The sequence below is a fragment of the Lipotes vexillifer genome, unplaced genomic scaffold (genome assembly GCF_000442215.2).
Source record: "Lipotes vexillifer unplaced genomic scaffold, Lipotes_vexillifer_v1.1 scaffold276, whole genome shotgun sequence".
NCBI lineage: Eukaryota > Metazoa > Chordata > Mammalia > Artiodactyla > Lipotidae > Lipotes > Lipotes vexillifer.
In genome coordinates this window covers 528,680-546,230 of record NW_006782461.1, presented here as the reverse complement: position 1 = coordinate 546,230, position 17,551 = coordinate 528,680, and the positions used below count along the sequence as shown (strand labels likewise).

The 17,551-nt window shown below is 42.2% G+C and overlaps 1 protein-coding gene across 1 annotated transcript; it reads right to left on the bottom strand.

Annotated features, from left to right (window-relative positions):
* Nucleotides 1–299: 299 nt before the first annotated feature.
* NDUFC2 (NADH:ubiquinone oxidoreductase subunit C2) lies at nt 300–7,970 on the bottom strand. The gene is made up of 3 exons (XM_007455297.1): nt 7,650–7,970; nt 2,325–2,468; nt 300–482 (listed from the first exon to the last, which is right to left on the bottom strand). The coding sequence occupies exons 1-3, from the start codon at nt 7,816–7,818 to the stop codon at nt 433–435; spliced, it is 363 nt and encodes a 120-aa protein (XP_007455359.1). The 5' UTR covers nt 7,819–7,970; the 3' UTR covers nt 300–432.
* Between the last annotated feature and the right edge of the window lie 9,581 nt (nt 7,971–17,551).

Sequence of the window (17,551 nt, the reverse complement as noted above, 5' to 3'; positions counted from 1 at the left end):
TGCGGTACGCGGGCCTCTCACTGTTGTGGCCTCTCCCGTTGCAGAGCACAGGCTCCGTACGCGCAGGCTCAGCGGCCATGGCTCACGGGCCCAGCCGCTCCGCGGCATGTGGGATCCTCCCGGACCGGGGCGCGAACCCGTGTCCCCTGCATCGGCAGGCGGACTCACAACCACTGCGCCACCAGGGAAGCCCCTAGAACCCCATTTTTAAATCTGCCAGATGGCTTCTTAAAACTAGGTAAATGGAAACTGACCATTCTCCGATGAACTATTTTTCTTATGACAAAAAGGGGTCAGAGTGCTTATGATGACCATTTTAATCACAAGGTGTTAATGTACAGATTAACATAAACTTCAGATGTCACAGAAACAGTTCCACAACATTCAGAAAAAACCGGTATCAGTGAAACCGGAGCAAGCATTTTGGAGACTTCAACGCACTGGATGGAATTCTTCACGAATTTCACCATAAGTTTTCTTATCTATAAAAAGAAAGATCACAGAAGATTTTTAAATTGTGTTTAAAAAATCATATTTCCTAAAGAAAAATTAACACTTAATATTCTTTTAAGAACTGCCTTATTTTCTAGTCCTCAACCATGGCTTGGCAATCACTGAGGCATTTTGTTCCACGGAATGAAGAATAACTTTGGAAGAATCTGTGGTGACATCCAGATGGTTATCTGGAGGGGCAAAGGGCTGCCAGGAGGATCCTAGCTGAAGGGGTAAAAGAAGGAATGAATAGGGAGGGGCCAGGAGCCGAGGCGTTCAAGCTCTCCATGACTGCACTGTCCGTGCAGAAGGCTCTTGGCACACCTGCCAGTAATCTGCTGCTCAGAGAGAATAAGCCTGTGAGGCTACACTCACTGCCAGAGGGAGCTAGTGGAAATGTGGAGGCAAAGAGCCAGAGGTCTGGGACTGAGGACTAACTAATACTGGGCTCCCTCTTAGAAATCAATATTCCCAAGATTCCTTTTTCAGATCTAACATCCAGTAGTTCTGAGTATTTCCCATCCCTGATACATCTACTATTCATGGCTTTGTATTAGTCTTTGAGCTCTTCATTGGCAAAAAAAAGCTGCCTTTCTGATCCACCATAAACATCACATATGTGACTGAAGGCTAGGGAAATGTTAGAGTAATACAATTTCAGAGCTAAATAGGACCCTACACATCATCATTCAGTCTGATGAAATTTAAATGCTTAATATTATACTTTTACATAAATAGGAAAATCTAAAAATCTATATATTTACAAAATTTCAAAAATTTCCTACACTCATTCATTCACGTATGTACACATCTATATTGTGTATCTGTATAAAATATGAACAAGAAAACAGCTGTATTACAGTTATGTTCATAGCTGCACAAACATAAGTAGAGTGTGCTAAGGAAATTCCTGTCTATAGCTGGATGAAGGCTTCATTGAGATGATGAATCTTGAGCAGGAATTTGTTGGGTGCGCAGAGTGGAAATGGGGCAAGAGGAGGACTAAGGAGGTATAGCATGTACAAAGCAATATAGGGCAGGTTCAGGACAGCATTTCATGAGGCAGGAGATGAGGCAGGGCTCTATGTAGTTCAGGCCAGCCATTATTTATTAAGTGCCTACTTTGTGTAGGCTCTGTGCTGGAGGCTGGAGAAACAAAGATGAAGCTACAGTCCAGTGAGGGACACAACACAGCCTGTGTGTGATAAGGGGTGGATAAGAGCTATGAGTTAAGTGTTTCTACCAGGTAATTAGCTCAGCCTGGGAAAACAAGCCATCCTAGGGAGTCTTCATTTTATCCAAAATGGATAGCTATTTTAAGCACATCCATATTTATCCACACAGATGTGATTTCTGGTAAGACTAAAGGCAGAGGCAAGCTGGAGGCAAGTGCAAGAGCCCACACAAGAGATTACCAGGGCCTGAACCAGGGTAGTGGCAAGGGTAGAGAGGAGAGTTCAGAGCTGAGAATTATTTAGGGATTAGAACAGTAAGACTTGATGACTAATGGGAAGTCAAAGACAGACTTGAAGATGATTCCCAGGCTTCTGGCTGGAGAGCCTAGGTGGACAGTAGTGCCATTCACTGAAGCAGGACACAGAAGAACAGGAGGTCTGGGCAAGCAGAGGGGACATGAGTTGTCTGCTGTCTGAGGGACACAGAGGTACTCAGCCAGAAACTGGATATATGAATTCAAGAGAATTATGGTCTATAGACAAAGATGTGGAAGTCAACAGAATACAGAAGGCACTGAAGCCATAGGCATAAATAAGATTAACCAGGGAAAATGATACAGAATAAGAAAGAAGTTTTCTACAATTAACTTGAAATACCTTTTTCAGGAAAATCCTCTGGATGTGACTTTACATATGCAAACATATCATGGTCCCTCATAGCGTACATACAGTCTTGACGTTTTAAAAGATAATATCCGACAAAAATAAAGGAAGTAACATATAGAAGCTGGCGATGCAAACCTGAAATTGAAACAACAAATCCCAAAGAAAGCAAAAATCAGTCATGTGTATTAAAAATCACATTTTTCATGTTTCAGATATATAATTTCTTTCTTTCGACATTCTTTTAAGAAAAAAGGCTTTTGTACATGGGTATTCTTTGGGACATCTTCCTAAGGATATCTGGCAACTATGAAAAGCAACATTAAGTCTACAAATATAACTATCAGCAGAACCCAAGATTTTTAAAATTCAGGTTTTATAAGTTTCTTCAAGGAAAAAGGTGGATAAGTACAAAAACTTGAATGGCAGACTGAAACAGAAAAAAAAGTTTTTCTTTTTCAATAAGTTAACTTTAGACTTACACTAGCTTGTATTCCAGGACATGTTCAGGAGATGACGAGTAGAGGTAAAGTCCTCTACAGATGGTCTAAAAGCAATTTGGTTTGTCTCCATATACCGATTTATTTTTGCATATCTAGTGGTTACTAAAACAGTACACTGTACGACAAATATATCTCAATTCTCTTTTGTACCTTCTAAATTTTGTAATTTTGCATGTATTACTTATTCAAAAACTATCTTTAAAAAATCATCCTACTGGGACTTCCCTGGCGGTCCAGTGGTTAAGACTCTACACTTCCACTGCAGGGGGTATGGGTTCGATCCCTGGTTGGGGAACTAAGATCCCGCATGCCACGCGGAGCAACAAATAAATAAATAATAAATAAACAAAATCATCCTACTAAAAAAATCATCCTATTATAATAAGACTGGAGAGGATCAGATCACATGATCTAGGAAAGCCAAAATTTCAAATGTGAAGGGGAGATGCAAAGGTATAAACTTTATATACAAAAACATTTTTTTGCAAAAGGCTAAGGGCAGGTTTTCTAGCTATGCCTCAGAATTCTATTCCCAGCCCTCTTCTTATCCCATAGATGTTCCTTTGGAGAACTTCTTATTCCTATAGTTTTATCTATTGTCATCTATAAGTAACATCCAACTCAGGCACCCATGCTGAACAACAAATATATCCAAATATTTGACAGATACGTTTACCTGAATACCCCCAAACAAACTCAGTTCCTTCCTATTCATATCTCTTTTTCTTAATTCAGAGAATAAGACCATTTACCCAGGAATCCATGTCCTGGATAATAAACATAGTAATTATCTTTTTTTTCTACCCTCTTCCCCTACATCCAGTCACTGTCAATTCTACCTTATAAATATCTCCTTTCCTCACTTCAGGGAACTTGTGCTCATTTACACTAACTGGTCTCCCTTTCACCTCATTCTCTACTCCACACTGATCCCAGCTTTTACCCTGTCATTACAGGAATTTCTACTAAAACACAAACTAGTCTGTCAGTCTCTTCAATTATGGTCAACAGGACCCTCAACTCGTGCATATGATCTCCCAGGCCTTTCATGAGCTGCCTCTTCCACCATCATCTTCTGACACTCCCTGATATGCACATTGTGCCCAGCAATACTGAACTACTTTTAATTCCTCACATAAACTAGGCTCCTTCATACTTCTATATACCATGCACTGATTACTTCTCTGTCCAGCAACTTCCTGATCCTTCAAGATTCAACTCAGACATCACTTCTGCTAAGAAACCTTCCTATAACTTTCCTAGAATTAAAAGGATGAACTCATCTCTATTAATATGTAAACTGCTATAGTAATTATTTCTCTCTCTACTACCAGGCAAAGTCAATGTTTGATTCATCTTTGTATACCAGCACACAGACAGCACTTAATAAATATATAATAAATGGATGAATGGCCTTGGGCAAATCAATTTACTACCTCTAAAACAAAGATAATACCTAACTTATCTTTTTCACAGTAGTTATTATAGTGTTTTGGAAAAATTGTAAAACAATAAAAATACAGAGTATCACTATGACCTGGGACTGGACAGGGCCCAGACTCTTCAGCATTCTCCCTTAGCCCAAAGGGCCACTGCTTCCCCTAATGGGCCACTGGTAATACAGCAAACCAAAATGTGCTGGGTTCTCCCGTGTGCCACTGGACTACACAGACTCTCTATGCTTACTCATATCCCTCACAGAAGATTTAGATGATATCAGTGTCCTAGCCCTCAAGGCATGGCTTGGCCTCTTCCCAAGTCCTCATTTCCCTAGCCTCTTCTCTTTCAGCAGTGGTCTCCCTTTCACCACATACACAACCCTCCCACAATTATTTTCCCCTTCTTTCCTTTACTCAGTGAACCTAAACTTGAAAGCCATGGTGCTCTTTGCAGAATGCCATAAACTACTGATATATTAAACTAGAAATCAATAAACATTTAATTTTGTGGATTACACTTAGATACCAACTAACTCTAAATTTAGGGCAGGTAAGTGGTAACCAGAAACAAGGGTTTAAAAACAGGTGATGGGGCTTCCCTGGTGGCGCAGTGCTTGGGAGTCCGCCTGCCGATGCGGGGGGCGCGGGTTCGTGCCCCGTTTCGGGAGGATCCCGCATGCCGCGGGGCGGCTGGGCCCGTGAGCCGTGGCCGCTGGGCCTGCGCGTCCGGAGCCTGTGCTCCGCAAATGGGAGGGGCCGCAACAGTGAGAGGCCCGCATAACGCAAGAAAAAAAAAAAAAAAAAAAACAGGTGATGGGAGAAAAGCTTAAGAAAAAATTGTATTTAATATTTTCTGCTAACTTGAAAAAGATCTGCACAACTTGATTTCCTTGACAGAATATTCCAACTACCTACAGAATGCCAGGTACTCTCCATGGCCATAGTTGGAAAATCCACCGTATATTTCTCTTCCCCACTCCTCCTATGTGCATAAAGTTGTACCAGAATTCATCTTTTTAATAGATATGCCCATCTGGTTTGTAAATCTTTGGATGGTTGGGACAATGTTTTATATTTCCTTGTAATCTACACATTCATTCAATAAATACTCATTGAACATTACTATATGCCAGACATTGAACTAGATAAACACAGTATGCATTCAATAAATGCTGCTGAGGAAAACTATTTCAGTAAAGTCCTCAAGAGCTGAATTTTCCAAAGCAACTAAGGGGAAACCCAGGAAACTCAGTAACTCTGACCCCTGGGCCTGGGCTAAGTGCTTTACATCCATTATCTCACCTAGTTCTCACAGCCACACAAAGAGGTAGACACCATCCCTATTTCATAGATGAGGAAACTAAAGCTCACAGAGATAAGTAACTTCTCCAGAATGAAATGACTAGTAGGGAGGAGGTGGTGTCAAATCCAAAAGCTTGTGCTCTTAACTACTATGCTCTTCTGTCTCCCAGAAAAGGCACAAAACATTCTTTGACAACAATGAGGTGAGATTAAGTGATACATACTTCAAATTTCAGCCAACCGTTTCTTCCTCTGGAACAGGATCCCTCTGATCTGAACCTCCTTTATGCTCACAAAGCACTCTGCTCACCCACCTCTATCAAAATACCTGTCTGTCACACCTAGACCCAGATCTGTTTGTCTCCCTGACACAATTAGGAGTTCCTCAAGGGCAGGTCAGTATTCCTCCCCCCATACACCCAATGTGTAATACTGCCTGGCACAGAGAAAGAGCTCAGTTAAGGCTGAACAAATATATGATAAATTGTTTGCATAACAAGAGCTAAGGAAAGGGAAACCTGTTAGGCACCTTCCGTGTGCCAGGCATTTGCCTATAGAAGCTCACTTAATTCTCAAAAAAAAAAAATATGCAAAGATGAATTATTCTCACTTTATAGATGAGGAAACTTGAGCTCTGACCAAGTAACTTGCCCAAGGTGACATGGCTGGGAAGCAGCAGAGCAAGGCCATTTAATTCCAAAATAGAGCTCCTTCCATTACACCAAGTGACAGGCGTGGGCAAGTGTGGAGTGGTGATATGAAGGGAGAACACTCCATAGTTCCTAGTGGCAGAAATGGACAAAAGATCACTCCTTTCTGTGGAGTGGGGGCATGTCCAAAGCACACAGGATCTCAAGTCTATTTGAGCACTAGAAATGCCAAAATTTGGTGGGTTGGGAGTCGACCTCCAGGCATACATATGGCTGGAAGAAGGCAAAAGAGGCACAAGTGAGGTGATTCCTGCTTGCCTGAACCATTGTATTAGCTTTCTTCCTAGCTGGGCTCCCTGGCTCCAATTAGTTTCTAACAAAGTGACCTTTTAAAACACAGGTCCAATCACTGAACTTCCTCTGATAGTTTTCAAAAGCATGTAAGGTTCCCTTCTGCCTAGAGAATAAATTGCCACCATCCACCTAAATCTTTGTTGCCTTGTCGCCCTACTCTGCACTCCCTCATCATCAACTGCGCCCCATTCAGGTGCTCTTGCCCCCCCATTCACTCCCACTAGCCTCCCACGGGCCTGGAAGGCTCTCTCCAAGTACCGTCTGACATATCAAAGCTAAATTCAAACACACCTTTTACAAAGTTTCCCTCTCTTCCCTTTGGAAAGCCATAGGCTTTAGCACAGTTAAGTGTGTCACTTACTATCACTGCTGGCCTCAGACAGGTGAACACTGATCTACTAGGAAATACAGCCCAGTGGTTTAGAGCCTCCTACTCAACGTGAAGAACCCAGACCAGCAGCGTCTGGGAGACTGGGACCATCAGGCCTCTCTCCAGATCTAATGAACCAGCATCTGCATTTTAACAAGATCCCCAAGTTATTAGTATGCACATTAAATCTGCGAAGTGCTGGTTCTGAACAGCACTCTCTCTAAACTCTGAAGTTTAAAAACAGACTGTGCTACTTATGACCTTGGGCAAGCTGCTTTAATCTAAGGCTCTGTTTCCCCATTATGGATAATACCTCTCCCCCACCTCACCACCCAAGGTGTCTGAAGACTAAATGCTGTAAACGCACGCAGTGTCAGTAGTGCATTGCATCGATTGATCGCTCATTTTTGCACGCCCCACAGCGCGAACTGAGAGGGGAGCAGGCAGTTCAGTCCGGGGTCCTTCACAGACTCACTGCGAGATCGTGGGTTGCACTGCATCTCAGTTTCCTGAAATGACACTCTGGCCGGCCCGATTCTGAGAAGCTCACGGGGCGCGGATACCTGAGGGAGGCGAGGCGGGGCCTGTTAACGCGAAAAGGCCCGGAAAAGCGGGGGCACCTCAGGCAGCCTAAGGCAGAGCCGGCCCTCAGCCCTACGGCCCCCTCTCCTCCCAGCCCATCCCGCCCGCGCAGCCCTCACCGGCCGACGCCATCGGCCGCCGCCGGATCGCGTTATCAATCAGGCCGGAGCAGTAACCCAAGAAGCCGACGTAGAGGAGCCGCGGGTCGGTTAGCTTTGGCGGCGGCAGGCTCCGGGCCTCATTCGGCAGGAACTGTAAGGGCACTCGGCCCGGCCGGCCGTTCATCATGGTGAGGCCGTTCCCACTTGAGGCCTGGCCTCTGACCTCCAGCTACAAAGGAAATCACCAAGACCACAGCCGGGGCCCAAACCACGAGCTTTCACCTCCGAGCGCGGTGCTGAAGGGCACGGCGCGAGGCGGTGCGGCGCCCAAACACTTCCCCTTGCACGCTGCTGCCGGAAACGCGCACGCGAGGTTCCGGGCTACTAAGTGTCCGGCGTTGCTCGCTTGCCGGCCGGCGCTAACTCCACGGAAGGGATGTCGGGGCTTGGTAGCGGGGTTCGAGGAGTACGGGAAACGAGCCATACTGCGAGAAGACTAGGAGACATTGATTTTTTTCGCCCAACCTCCCCCAGCCACAATTGCCTCTCCTTTTCCTGCCCCAGAATGTTCTTTCAGCAAGAATTTATCTTTGTAACCAAAACCCACAAGTGGGCTTGATGGACAGTTTTAAGAAACGTAATTAATTGAAATAAAATAAAAGCTAGTTTTCATTTCCTGCGTTTCCTGTCATTCATTCGCACAGGCACACCCTCCACAAAGCCTAAAATTAAGGTCCAGCCAGCCATAAAGAATTTGGAGAATCCCAGGACTAGATCACTTAGCTAAACTCTCGAAATTCAGCCTGGGTCTTCAGGTCCTTGCACGTCGCTGAGGGACGAGGTGTTTCCTAAAGATTTGAGGACTGAACAAAAAGAAGGAATCTATAACGTTCTGCCAAGTAATTGTCCAGTCTCTGCTCATCGGCCTCCAGGACTGAGGAGCTCCGATCTTCGAACAGCTCTCTGTTTAGACAGCCCTTCCTGATAAGGAGCTAAAATGTCTTCAACATTTTATCTAGAGGAATGCTGATTAAACTAGAGGTTAATGCGAAGCTATATGCATCAGGTATTGATCTCTAAAGTGGAAGAATTAAGTTTCAGTTAATAAAGGATGAGGCTTTTATGCCTACAAAAAGCAATCCCAGATCCGTAACATTTCAAGTTAGGATTTTCCAAAGGAACGTATATTGGAACAGTTTCCTGGAAGGCAGCAAATGTTTCAGAGGTTCACACTCTTTGACCCAGTAATTACATGTCTGAGAATCTGTCTTATGTAAATACTAGTATGACATATGCACAGTCTTTTTTTTTTTTTTTTTTTTTAACCACAGTGTTCCTTTTTAAATTATAGCAAAAGGGGCTTCCCTGGTGGCGCAGTGGTTGAGAGTCCACCTGCTGATGCAAGGGACGCGGGTTCGTGCCCCGGTCCGGGAAGATCCCACATGCCGCGGAGCGGCTGGGCCCGTGAGCCATGGCCGCTGAGCCTGCAGAGAGGCCACAACGGTGAAGGCCCCGCGCACAAAAAAAAAAAAAAAAAAAAAAAAAAAAAAAAAAAAAGGGATAATGCCTAGCATAGTACCTGACATATAGTAGGCTCTCAGCAGAAAGGACCACAATGTGGGACTTCCCCTTTGTGTATCACTTGAAGGGCTGTCACAAATGGGAATAGAACCTCATTATGTATTGTTCCAGAGACCAACTGGTAAAAGTAAGAGGAAGAAAAATATTAATTCAGCATTAAATGCCCTAAGAAACAGCTGCACATGTAGGAGAGGCTGCTTTATGAGATGGTGAACACCTCGACACTGCCTAATCAGCTACCTATTCATTCAGGAAAACTGTAAAAAATAAATCCTCCTCGAATGCTCTTCTGAGAGTCTCTAGGATTCTAGGATTCCATGATGTTGTACATAGGTATATTATGGGTCCTGTCCTTTTCACAGTTGTTTCTATATATACTATACTGTTTTTACTTCTGACTCCTTTAAACAAAGAAGAATAGGGAGTGTTGCTCATTGACCAGTTCTGTAAGGACTAATCTGCTGCAGTCACTGATGGACAGTACACTCTCTGCTTCAGACAGAGGAAATTAAGACAACAGGATGCTCTGTGCTTTGGACAAACAGTTCCCTTATAGTTAGATGTATATCTTAGGGAGAATTATTTTTCTTTTGGATGGCTTGAATTACATAAATATATATATATATATATATATTTTATATAGCAGGTTCTTATTAGTCATCAATTTTATACACATCACTGTATACATGTCAATCCCAATCACCCAATTCATCACACCACCACTCCCACCCCCCAGCTGCTTTACCACCCTGGTGTCCATACGTTTGTTCTCTACATCTGTGTCTCAATTTCTGCTCTGCAAACTGGTTCATCTGTACCATTTTTCTAGGTTCCATATACATGTGTTAATATACAATATTTGTTTTTTTCTTTCTGACTTACTTCACTCTGTATGACAGTCTCTAGATCCGTCCACGTCAAACAAATGACCCAATTTCGTTCCTTTATATGGCTGAGTGATATTCCATTGTATATATGTGCCACATCTTCTTTATCCATTCGTCTGTCGATGGGCATTTAGGCTGCTTCCATGACCTGGCTATTGTAAATAGTGCTGCAATGAACATTGGGGTGCATGTGCCTTTTTGAATTATGGTTTTCTCTGGGTATATGCCCAGTAGTGGGATTGCTGAGTCATATGGTAGTTCTATTTTTAGTTTTTTAAGGAACCTCCATACTGTTCTCCATAGTGGCTGTATCAATTTACATTCCCACCAACAGTGCAAGAGGGTTCCCTTTTCTCCACACCCTCTCCAGCATTTGTTGTTTGTAGATTTTCTGATGATGCCCATTCTAACTGGTGTGAGGTGATACCTCATTGTAGTTTTGATTTGCATTTCTCTAATAATTAGTGATGTTGAGCAGCTTTTCATGTGCTTCTTGGCCATCTGTATGTCTTCTTTGGAGAAATGTCTATTTAGGTCTTCTGCCCATTTTTGGATTGGGTTGTTTGTTTTTTTAATATTGAGCTGCATGAGCTGTTTATATATTTTGGAGATTAATCCTTTGTCCGTTGATTCGTTTGCAAATATTTTCTCCCATTCTGAGGGTTATCTTTTCATCTTGTTTATGGTTTCTGTTGCTGTGCAAAAGCTTTGAAGCTTCATTAGGTCCCATTTGTTTCTTTTTGTTTTTATTTCCATTACTCTAGGAGGTGGATCAAAAAAGATCTTGCTGTGATTTATGTCAAAGAGTGTTCTTCCTATGTTTTCCTCTAAGAGTTTTATAGTGTCTAGTCTTACATTCAGGTCTCTAATCCATTTTGAGTTTATTTTTGTGTATGGTGTTAGGGAGTGTTCTAATTTCATTCTTTTACATGTAGCTGTCCAGTTTTCCCAGCACCACTTATTGAAGAGACTGTCTTTTCTCCATTGTATATCCTTTCCTCCTTCCTCATAGATTAGTTGACCATATGTGTGTGGGTTTATCTCTAGGCTTTCTCTCTTTTTTTTTTTTTTTGGCGGTACATGGGCCTCTCACTGTTGTGACCTCTCCCGTTGCAGAGCACAGGCTCCAGACACACAGGCTCAGCGGCCGTGGCTCACGGGCCCAGCCGCTCTGCAGCATGTGGGATCTTCCTGCACCGGAGCACGAACCCGTGTCCCCTGCATCGGCAGGCGGACTCTCAACCACTGTGCCACCAGGGAAGCCCTACACTTTCTATCTTGTTCCATTGATCTATGTTTCTGTTTTTGTGCCAGTACCATATTGTCTTGATTACTGTAGCTTTATAGTATAGTCTTAAGTCAGGGAGTCTGATTCCTCCAGCTCCGTTTTTTTCCCTCAAGACTGCTTTGGCTATTCGGGGTCTTTTGTGTCTCCATACAAATTTTAAGATTTTTTGGTTCTAGCTCTATAAAAAAATGCCACTGGTAATTTGATAGGGATTGCATTGAATCTGTAGATTGCTTCGGGTAGTATAGTCATTTTCACAATATTGATTCTTTCAATCCAAGAACATGGTATATCTCTCCACTCTTTGTGCCATCTTTGATTTCTTTCATCAGTGTCTTATAGTTTTCTGCATACGGGTCTTTTGTCTCCCTAGGTAGGATTATTCCTAGGTATTTTATTCCTTATGTTGCATTGGTAAATGGGAGTGTTTCCTTAATTTCTCCTTCAGATTTTTCATCATTAGTGTATAGGAATGCAAGAGATTTCTGTGCATTAATTTTGTATCCTGAAACTTTACCAAATTCATTGAATAGCTCTACTAGTTTTCTGGTAGCATCTTTAGGATTCTCTATGTATAGTATCATGTCATCTGCAAACAGTGAGTTATACTTCTTCTTTTCCAATTTGTATTCCTTTTATTTCTTTTTCTTCTCTGATTGCTGTGGCTAAAACTTCCAAAACTATGTTGAATAATAGTGGCGAGAGTGGATATCCTTGTCTTGTTCCTGATCTTAGATGAAATGCTTTCAGTTTTTTACCATTGAGAATGATGTTTGCTGTGGGTTTGTCATATATGGCCTTTATTATGTTGAGGTAGGTTCCCTCTACGCCCACTTTCTGGAGAGTTTTTATCATAAATGGGTGTTGAATTTTGTGAAAAGCTTCTTCTGCATCTATTGAGATGATCATATGGTTTTATTCTTCAATTTGTTAATATGGTGTATCACATTGATTTGCGTATATTGAAGAATCCTTGCATCCCTGGGATAAATCCCACTTGATCATGGTGTACGATCCTTTTAATGTGTTGTTGGATTCTGTTTGCTAGTATTTTGTTGAGGGTTTTTGCATCTATATTCATCAATGTTATTGGTCTGTAATTTTCTTTTTTTGTAGTATCTTTCTCTGGTTTTGGTATCAGGGTGATGGCAGCCTCATAAAATGAGTTTGGGAGTGTTCCTTCCTCTGCAAGTTTTTGGAAGAGTTTGAGAAGGATGGGTGTTAGCTCTTCTGTAAATGTTTGACAGAATTCACCTGTGAAGCCATCTGGTCCTGGACTTTTGTTTGTTGGAAGATTTTTAATCACAGTTTCAATTTCATTACTTGTGATTGGTCTGTTCATATTTTCTGTTTCTTCCTGGTTCAGTCTTGGAAGGTTATACCTTTCTAAGAATTTGTCCATTTCTTCCAGGTTGTCCATTTTATTGGCATAGAGTCGCTTGTGGTAGTCTCTTAGGATGCTTTGTATTTCTGCGGTGTTTGTTGTAACTTCTCCTTTTTCATTTCTAATTTTATTGATTTGAGTACTCTCCCTCTTTTTCTTGATGAGTCTGGCTAATGGTTTATCAATTTTGTTTGTCTTCTCAAAGAACCAGCTTTTAGTTTTATTGATCTTTGCTATTGTTTTCTTTGTTTGTATTTCCTTTATTTCTGCTGATATTTATGATTTCTTTTTGTCTGCTAACTTTGGGGTTTTTTTGTTCTTCTTTCTCTAGTTCCTTTAGGTGTGAGGTTAGATTGTTTATTTGAGATTTTTCTTGTTTCTTGAGGTAGGCTTGTATAGCTATAAACTTCCCTCTTAGAACTGCTTTTGTTGCATCCAATAGGTTTTGTATTGTAGTGTTTTAATTGTCATTTGTCTCTAGGTATGTTTTGATTTCCCCTTTGATTTCTTCATTGATCTCTTGGTTATTTAGTAACGTATTGTTTAGCCTCCATGTGTTTGTGTTTTTTACAGTTTTTTCCCTGTAATTCATTTCTAATCTCATAGTGTTGTGGTCAGAAAAGATGCTTGATATGATTTCAATTTTCTTAAATTTACTGAGGCTTGATTTGTGACCCAAGATGTGATCTATCCTGGAGAATGCTCCGTGCGCACTTGAGAAGAAAGTGTAATCTGCTGTTTTTGGATGGAATAGTCTATAAATATCAATTAAATCTATCTGGTCTATTGTGTCATTTATATCTTCTGTTTCCTTATTTATTTTCATTTTGGATGATCTGTCCATTGGTGTAAGTGACGTGTTAAAGTCCCCCGCTATTATTGTGTTACTGTCGATTTTCTCTTTTATAGCTGTTAACAGTTGCCTATGTATTGAGGTGCTCCTATGTTGGGTGCATATATATTTATAATTGTTACATCTTCTTCTTGGATTGATCCCCTGTTCATTATGTAGTGTCTTTCCTTGTCTCTTGTAACATTCTTTATTTTAAAGTCTATTTTATCTGATTTAAGTATTGCTACTCCAGCTTTCTTTTGATTTCCATTTGCATGGATTATCTTTTTCCATCCCCTCACTTTCAGTCTGAATATGTCCCTAGGTCTGAAGTGGGTCACTTGTAGACAGCATATATATGGGTCTTGTTTTTGTATCCATTCAGCCAGCCTGTGTCTCTTGGTTGGAGCATTTAATCCATTCACGTTTAGGGTAATTATCAATATGTATGTTCCTATGACCATTTTCTTCATTGTTTTGGGTTTGTTTTTGTAGGTCCTTTTCTTCTCTTGTGTTTCCCACTTTGAGAAGTTCCTTTAGCATTTGTTGTAGAGCTGTTTTGGTGGTGCTGAATTCTCTTAGCTTTTGCTTGTCTGTAAAGCTTTTGATTTCTCTGTCGAATCTGAATGAGATCCTTGCCGGGTAGAGTAATCTTGGTTGTAGGTTCTTCCCTTTCCTCACTTTAAGTATATCACGCCACTCCCTTCTGGCTTGTAGAGTTTCTGCTGAGAAATCAGCTGTTAACCTTATGGGAGTTCCCTTGTATGTTATTTGTCATTTTTCCCTTGCTGCTTTTAATAATTTTTCTTTGTCTTTAATTTTTGCCAGTTTGATTACTATGTGTCTTGGCATGTTTCTCCTTGGGTTTATCCTGTATGGGACACTCTGTGCTTCCTGGACTTGGGTGGCTATTTCCTTTCCCATGTTAGGGAAGTTTTTGACTATAATCTCTTCAAATATTTTCTCTGGTCCTTTCTCTCTCTCTTCTCCTTCTAGGACTCCTATAATGCGAATGTTGTTGTGTTTAGTGTTGTCCCAGAGGTGTCTTAGGCTGTCTTCATTTCTTTTCATTCTTTTTTCTTTATTTTGTTCCACAGCAGTTAATTCCACCATTCTGTTTTCCGGTCACTTATCCGTTCTTCTGCCTCAGTTATTCTGCTATTGATTCCTTCTAGTTTATATATATATTTGTTTGTTTGTTTGTTTGTTTTGCAGTACACGGGCCTCTCACTGTTGTGGCCTCTCCCGTTGCACAGCACAGGCTCCGGATGCACAGGCTCAGTGGCCATGGCTCACGGGCCCAACCGCTCTGCTGCATGTGGGATCTTCGCGGACCGGGGCACGAACCCATGTCCCCTGCATCGGCAGGCGGACTCTCAACCACTGCGCCACCAGGGAAGCCCTTTCTAATATATTTTTCATTTCAGTTACTGTATTGTTCATCTCTGTTTGTTTGTTCTTTAATTCTTCTAGGTCTTTGTTAAACATTTCTTGCATCTTCTAGATCTTTGCCTCCATTCTTTTTCCGAGATCCTGGATCATCTTCACTATAATTATTCTGATTTCTTTTTCTGGAAGGTTGCCTATCTCCACTCCATTTAGTTGTTTTTCTGGGGTTTTATGTTGTTCCTTCATCTGGTACATAGCCCTCTGCCTTTTCATCTTGTCTATCTTTCTGTGAATGTGGTTTTTGATCCACAGGCTGCAGGATTGTAGTTCTTCCTGCTTCTGCTGTCTGCTCTCTGGTGGATGAGGCTGTCTAAGAGGCTTGTGCAAGTTTCCTGATGGGAGGCACTGGAGGTGGGTGGAGCTGACTGTTGCTCTGGTGGGCGGAGCTCAGTAAAACTAATCTGCTTGACTGCTGATGGGTGGGGCTGGGTTCCCTCCCTGTTCGTTGTTTGGCCTGAGGCAACCCAATACTGTTGCCTACCTGGGCTCTTTGGTGGGGCTAAAGGCAGACTCTGGGAGGGCTCACGCCAAGGAGTACTTCCCAGAACTTCTGCTGCCAGTGTCCTTGTCCCCACGGTGAAGCACAGCCACCCCCCGTCACCCCAGGAGACCCTTCAATGCTAGCAGGTAGGTCTGGTTCAGTCTCCCCCTGGGTCACTGCTCCTTCCCCCGGGTCCCGATGTACACACAGCTTTGTGTGTGCCCTCCAAAAGTGGAGTCTCCGTTTCTCCCAGTTCTGTTGAAGTCCTGCAATCAAATCCCAGTAGTCTTCAAAGTCTGATTCTCTAGGAATTCCTCCTCCCGTTGCCGGACTCCCAGGTTGGGAAGCCTGATGTGGGGCTTAGAACCTTCACTCCAGTGGGTGAACTTCTGAGGTATAAGTGTTCTCCAGTCTGTGGGTCACCCAGCCAGCAGTTATGGGACTTGATTTTACTGTGATTGTGCCCCTTGTGCCAACTCACTGTGGCTTCTCCTTTGTCCTTGGACGTGGGGTATCTGTTTTGGTGAATTCCAGTGTCCTCCTGTCGATGATTGTCCAGCAGCTAGTTGTGACCCTGATGCTCTCACAAGAGGGAGTGAGAGAACCTCCTTCTACTCCGCCATCTTGGTTCTAATCGGAAGAATTTTAATGAACCCTGATTCTTGCATCTTCCTTTACATAGAAAAGCACTAAAATCATTAACCTGAGATATCTGTTCTTTGTGACTTGCAGTAATCTTTTACCAAGATGAATTCTCGACTGTATGTATTCCCTCACCCAAAAGTCACATATATACTTGAATCTCCCCCTACCTCTTCAGAGCTGTTCTCTCAGAGTTACTGAGAGGCTGTTTCCTAGGCTATAGTCCTTGGTAAGGTCCCTGAATAAAACTAAAACAACTCCTATGTTGTGTGTTTTTCTTGCAGTCAACACTCCTGAGACTGAAAAAAATTTTTTCAGTACATTTATTGACATTTCTATAAAGTGGGGATGATGAATATGCGACTTTATTGTGAGAAACTAATGGCTTGATTCAGGTTTTTGAGGTTTATAAAATTGTTCTAAGTTCAGTTGCCATTAGCACAGTAGCCCATTTCTTTTTTTTTGGCTGCATCAGGTCTTAGTTGCAGTTCATGGGCTCTTCGTTGCGGCACATGGGCTTCTCTCTAGTTGTGGCGCACCGGTTCCAGGGTGCGTGGGCTCTGTAGTTTGTGGCATGCTGGCTCTCTTGTTGAGGTGCACGATCTTGGTAGTTGAGGTGCATGAGCTCAGTAGTTGTGGCGCACGGGCTTAGTTGCCCCACGGCATGTGGGATCTTAGTTCCCCGACCAGGGATCGAACCTGCGTACCCTGCACTGGAAGGTGGATTCTTTACCACTGGACCACTAGGGAAGTCCCAGTAGCCCATTTCTTTGAAGCACGAAAAAGGGGGTAGATGGGTCAAAATACATATATATTTTTTACCATGATCATACTGGAAGAGTAATTTCATCAAACTACTTAAAACATCTTTTTCAAAGGTTATATTTTAATAGAATTTTTTTTCTCCCATTAACTGCAAACAAGCTGCATGGACTCTACATAGGGGGCAATTCCCTCTGACATTGAAGTGCTTCCTCCACAAAGAATAGTTTCTAGGTGGGAAAGAGTGCATCTTCCATAGTTCCCTCCCAGTTCTGGCTCTATCCCCTCAACCCAGGGAAAGATATGGTGACCAAGAATACCAAGTTCCTCCCACTTTTCTTTTCCTTCGTCTTGTTAAATTTGGGTACACTGCAAATAAATTAAAAGCAGGTAAAAAATGGGTTTCTTATACATCTTGTTTAAATTTTGATAGTAACCTTTGCTTGTTCTTGACTTAATTCTAGATTTCAAAACATTTTGAAATGGCACTTTCATTTATTTAGTTAACTGCTGAAACCTAGGAATTTACTGTTGAAAACACTCATGTTTTTGCAAAGCTTAAATACGTGAATACAAAGTATAGTGCTTGGGAGAGTCCCAGGCTGTAGGGAGGA